Genomic DNA, 4,983 nt, shown 5'->3' on the forward strand with positions numbered 1-4,983 from the left:
TTTAAAATCAAAAGAAAAAAAAAACTCAATAAATTGAGACTTGTTCAAATCTGAGATTGTAATAAATTTTAATCAATAGAAAATATGTGTAAAAAATTGTGATAAAGTGACTAGCATTTTTTTTTTCTAGATAACGATTGGAAACAACACTGTAATATACTTTTTTCTGATAATTTCTGAAAGAGATTTGAAGAAAAGATTAAATATATCCATGTTTTGTGCGATAAGAAATTGGTTGGGAAAGTGATAAGATAAAATTCTGTAGACCCAACCACATTTCATTTCATTCCTCTACTGTTCGGATTTTAAATGGAAAATGAGACTTTGGATGTACTCTCATTCTTTATATATTCCCATTCTGCACATAATCATAAGTCTTTCTTCTATAACGTGTTAGTAATTAAAAGAATATTGTGATTAAATTCAATTTAATGAAAACAAAATAGGATATATGTAAAATAAAAAATGTTGTTTGAAAATTTGAAGTATCTTAGCCAAAAATGTTATTTAAACATAAGAATTAAATATATAACGTTATCATTATATTTTATCAAATTATTCCCCGTCTGTTTATTTTGGAGAGAGAATAGACTTGTGACGTCACATTTAAAAAAGAAAATAAAAGTTGTGTGGAATCCCTTTAATTGTGAACACATTCAATATATTATAGACATAACTACTTAATCACGTTACTAAATTAAGAAAACATAAATATTCTTTTTATAACAAATAGTAATAATATTAGTATTAATGAATAATAATAATAATTTTCAATCAAAAAACAGCTTTTATACTTTTCCCTTTTTTTTATTTTCTGTCCCACTTTCTTTATATTTTTCCAAACCAAAAGTAAACCTTTTTTCCTTTCTTCATCACTTTTGCCATTAACATCAATTATTCACATTTTTAAAGGATAATTCATTTAAGAATTTAAACAGTTATTCACATTTTTGAAGTATTAGATTCATTTTAAAATTTGAAATTTAGTCAAATTTATTTTTAAAACATATCTTAAATATTTAAAATATATATAAATTGCGCTTTGACTTCATCTCTTTAACATCACAGGAGTATTGAGAATAGTTTATAATCACTGACAGGGTAGAAGGCAAGCAATGTTATACTGATGTATTTAATAATTGAGGGTATATTTGTTTTTCTTGTAACCACGTTCAATCAAACTTTATTTTTTTCGTTTCTCAAGACAAAAGCGACGAAAGAAAACATACAATTCTCAAATGGAAAAACCGTTAAAAGAATATTGCTTTAAAATTTGTAACTGAGGTAAAACAAACATGAACTTGCATACAACTACAGTGTGCGTGGTCCAACTGGATAAACGTCAAATAAACGAAATCAACCAACCAGGAAAAATAACAGTAAACATAATTTATCCTTGTTTGAAAATGATTGCAGATTTTTCAGAATTCAACTCCTGACTGAATAATGAACTAATTGAGCAATGAAAATTTTGAAGGTCAACAACATTGCTATGCTGGATTGAAAATACTGAGAGCGTCATTTACATGCTTATCATCTTGAACTCTAATTGGATACACAAATTTCAAACTAAGATGCAAGTAATATAGAATCATCTACTGAATATTAAGGCTTGAAAAGGGGTTGATTTCCTAAATCAAAAACAAGTGCGAGGAAAATGATCACCAAGGGCAAAACCATACTTTTGTCCCTGTCCATGGCCTTAGGCAGACAAAAAAGCTTCTAGATTCCCAGCAGCATCAAGCTTTTACGCAACAGTTGAAGTAGCTCAGGAAGCTCCTCCTTGTCTGTCAGGGAAAAAAACCAAAGAAATATGCAATATTTAGACACCACATATCTCCAAGTCCAATATTTAGAATATCTACGGAATGATTACGACCTCAAAGTTCAACTATTTTTTTTAATCAATAGATAATCACCATAGTTTATAGCCCTCTTACCAACGAAATGAATGCAACTGCCCCAGACATTCATCCCATGTGCAGTAACTAGAATTGCGTGTTGCCTTAGCCAATAGAATATATAACTACACACATATAAATATTAACGTTTACATCCTTTTCAACCTAACCACCGCCCACTCGAATTAGTGAAAAGCATTAGTTTAAAAAGGAACAAGATCATCTCGGGTATCAAAATATAATTCCGTGTAATATATAATCTAATATATCTTGTTTTCCTTTGGGTAGAAAAATATTAGTATATAAGCTTCCGGTACCCACTTTCGCTAAAGAAGCAGATGGATTACAACGTAAATTTGTCATTGACCGGGCGGCCTTAGTGAGCTTTGTTGTTTTCTTATGTTACTATAACTTACTTGGCAAGAGGTGTCTTGTCGTGTTGTATTTGTCTTTGTTTTCCACTTTTCTTTGATAAAATGTTTCCACTTATTATTCTTCTCCCTTTATCTCTATTCTCTTTAAATCAAGATCAATATTACACAAATATACTGTACGGTTGCTTGAAATGTTGATCCCTACAGAATTTTGTGTTTCGCTTGCCTAAAAAATTATTTAGTTAATTGAATTCTTTTGTTTTTCATCCTTTTTCCAAATATATTTTGGCATTAAAGGGGGCAGACAGACGATTGAAATGGTAAGTTTATTTATTCCTTATTTGTTTTCTAATCCAAACCAATGAAGATTTGAGCCTAGTTTCTTTAACACTGATATTTCAAAAAGAAAAAAAAAGTGAATTAACTAACTGGAAAAGAGGAATCTTACATAACGAAATAAAATAGATATTGGTGTAGATGATTTTTAAAGGAAGAGGAAGGAAAAATTTGATAAGGAGTTGTCTAAATATCAGCTCATATGATAATAAAATGTTATTTTAGTTAAAAACTTAAGTTGATCAATGCCTTGGTGGACGAAAACAGGTGATTATGTGTTTAAAACTTTTTATTTCAAATATTCTCACTGCACCTATTAAGTAAAAGATGCATAAGACAGTCATTCCCTAAGCTGTCAATTATTGCAGGAATCAATGTGAATTATGTTCCCATAATAACTACCTACCAATCTTTCTGAAAATAAAAAAACACCTACAGGTACTCTAGGGGGTAGCAATGGTGACTACTTCAAAAATTAGTAGCTAAGACCGTAAAAAAGTTAAAGCTAATAACATAATGAATGACAAAGCTCGTGAGGAATCTTACAGTTGGAGAGCTGGTTTGGTGGTAGTGAGGGTGCTGGTGTTCATCGCTGTGGACAGTGTTTGTAGTGTTAGTGGTAGAAGAAGCCATCAGTTCCTCTTCATTACCAAGACTTGCCCTTGAAATATTTGTCTTGTTTTGCTTCCTCATTTCCCGAATTTTAGAGAAATCCAGAGAGTAGTCTGGCACTTGTCCCTTCTGATCCCAGTCCCCAAACTGTGGCACTGATAACCAGGGTGCATTTTTCTACAGTGAAGTGAAAAGATTTATAGGTTAGATGGTTGATCACCATAACAAAACTATCTTTCTTCATAATAATAAAAATGATAACAATAAAATAAATTATGACACAGTAAAACGGTTTTACAAAACACTTGTTTTTACTCCAGTCCAAAAGAACCATTACAAGCATCTATTAATGCCAATGTAGAGGCAAAGTTTATTAACTACCATACATTTTAAGCAAAAAATAGCATTTAATAATTTCCTTTAAAAATGACCCCTAAGTGCACGACAGTCAGCACTCAGCAGAAAGCTGTTTCTGACTGTGAACACAAGTCACAAGCAGCAATCTCACAGTGGCAATAGCATTAGAAAGATTTTTCAAGATAAAAAAAGACTCATCATATTCATACAAGAGAAAAATAACGAAAAACAAAGATATGGAGTTTCACGGCTGCTGTAAAAATTAAGAAAAAAAAAATGAAAACCAAGTCCTCTTCCATCTCATGATCCACATGTTTCAGAAAGGGATTTACAATTGCTGGTGCTACTGCAACACTAATATCATCATATCAAACTTTAAACACAAAACAAATCGAAAAGTTAAACAAAACAGAGTTTGAAGCGGAAGAATATTATCACTTATAATCATAGTCGCGTCTATTCACGAAGCGCAAGAAAACATCCAATAGATAGCACAAGCAAGAAAAACGACAAACACAGCTAAATCAAAATATGCACATGATTTTCAACGACCAAAACAGATAAAAAAAATAGAACAAGATGTCGTGGTTCAAAGGTTTTCAGGTAGAAGCTCGCAATTCTCACGAACAGGAATCGCAACGAAATAAAACACAGGGAAGCATCGATTCGGAGGAAACATGGCAATCGTTCATTCCGTTCGATTATTTAGTTTGTTCCTTGCGCTTCTTAGCCGTCAAACAGTACATGGTCAGAGGACAAAACGCACGCGTTTAGAGAGAAAACAGTACTTACCTCCTTACTTTGCTCCATCAGAGTGATTTCAGATCTCGAGTTAAGAGAGAGAAAGGGTTTGATAAATGTGGCACAGCCTTTTCTAGCCAAATGAAACGATAGATAAGCATAGCTGTTTCGGCATGTATGTCCTCTATTTATGCACCAGAAAGAAAAATCATATCCAGACTTTTCCTTAAGTTTATTATTTTTCTAAGCGTTTACCAATTCTTATAAAATGAAATACCATGTAATATAATAATTTTATTATTTATTAGGTAAACCAAAAAAATAGTTGTAAAATATTTGCTTATCTTTTATATTTATTTAATTTATGACCAAAATTAAACATTTTTTTTTATATCTAAGTTATGTACCAAATATTTCTATTTCATTTATTATTGTTTCTAATTAATGTACTTCCATTCCGTGTTGAACCACCCGCCACTTGCTTTCGGTTTTCTAGCTGTCTTACCCTCACAAAGTATACTCTCCATTTGGAACCCACAAACTCACAACCACAATTATACTGCAATTTCTATTTCTGGACATTTTCATTTCATAATTATTCTGATTTTTATACTTCTTAAATATAAAGTGTTCAATATATCATATATTTTAAATTTATTGAA

At 31.1% G+C, this 4,983-nt stretch overlaps 1 protein-coding gene across 2 annotated transcripts; it reads right to left on the reverse strand.

Moving 5' to 3' along the window:
* Positions 1-1,374: 1,374 nt before the first annotated feature.
* On the reverse strand, positions 1,375-4,530 carry LOC106752778. 2 transcript variants are annotated; one of them, XM_014634544.2, is made up of 3 exons: positions 4,373-4,530; positions 3,158-3,400; positions 1,375-1,787 (listed from the first exon to the last, which is right to left on the reverse strand). In XM_014634544.2, the coding sequence occupies exons 1-3, from the start codon at positions 4,388-4,390 to the stop codon at positions 1,740-1,742; spliced, it is 309 nt and encodes a 102-aa protein (XP_014490030.1). In that variant the 5' UTR covers positions 4,391-4,530; the 3' UTR covers positions 1,375-1,739. The 2 variants fall into 2 exon arrangements, with proteins under 2 accessions (XP_014490030.1, XP_022632958.1); XM_022777237.1 differs by lacking the exon at positions 4,373-4,530 and adding an exon at positions 4,209-4,342.
* Positions 4,531-4,983: the final 453 nt, after the last annotated feature.

This window comes from Vigna radiata, unplaced genomic scaffold (assembly GCF_000741045.1).
Source record: "Vigna radiata var. radiata cultivar VC1973A unplaced genomic scaffold, Vradiata_ver6 scaffold_43, whole genome shotgun sequence".
Classification (NCBI taxonomy): domain Eukaryota; kingdom Viridiplantae; phylum Streptophyta; class Magnoliopsida; order Fabales; family Fabaceae; genus Vigna; species Vigna radiata.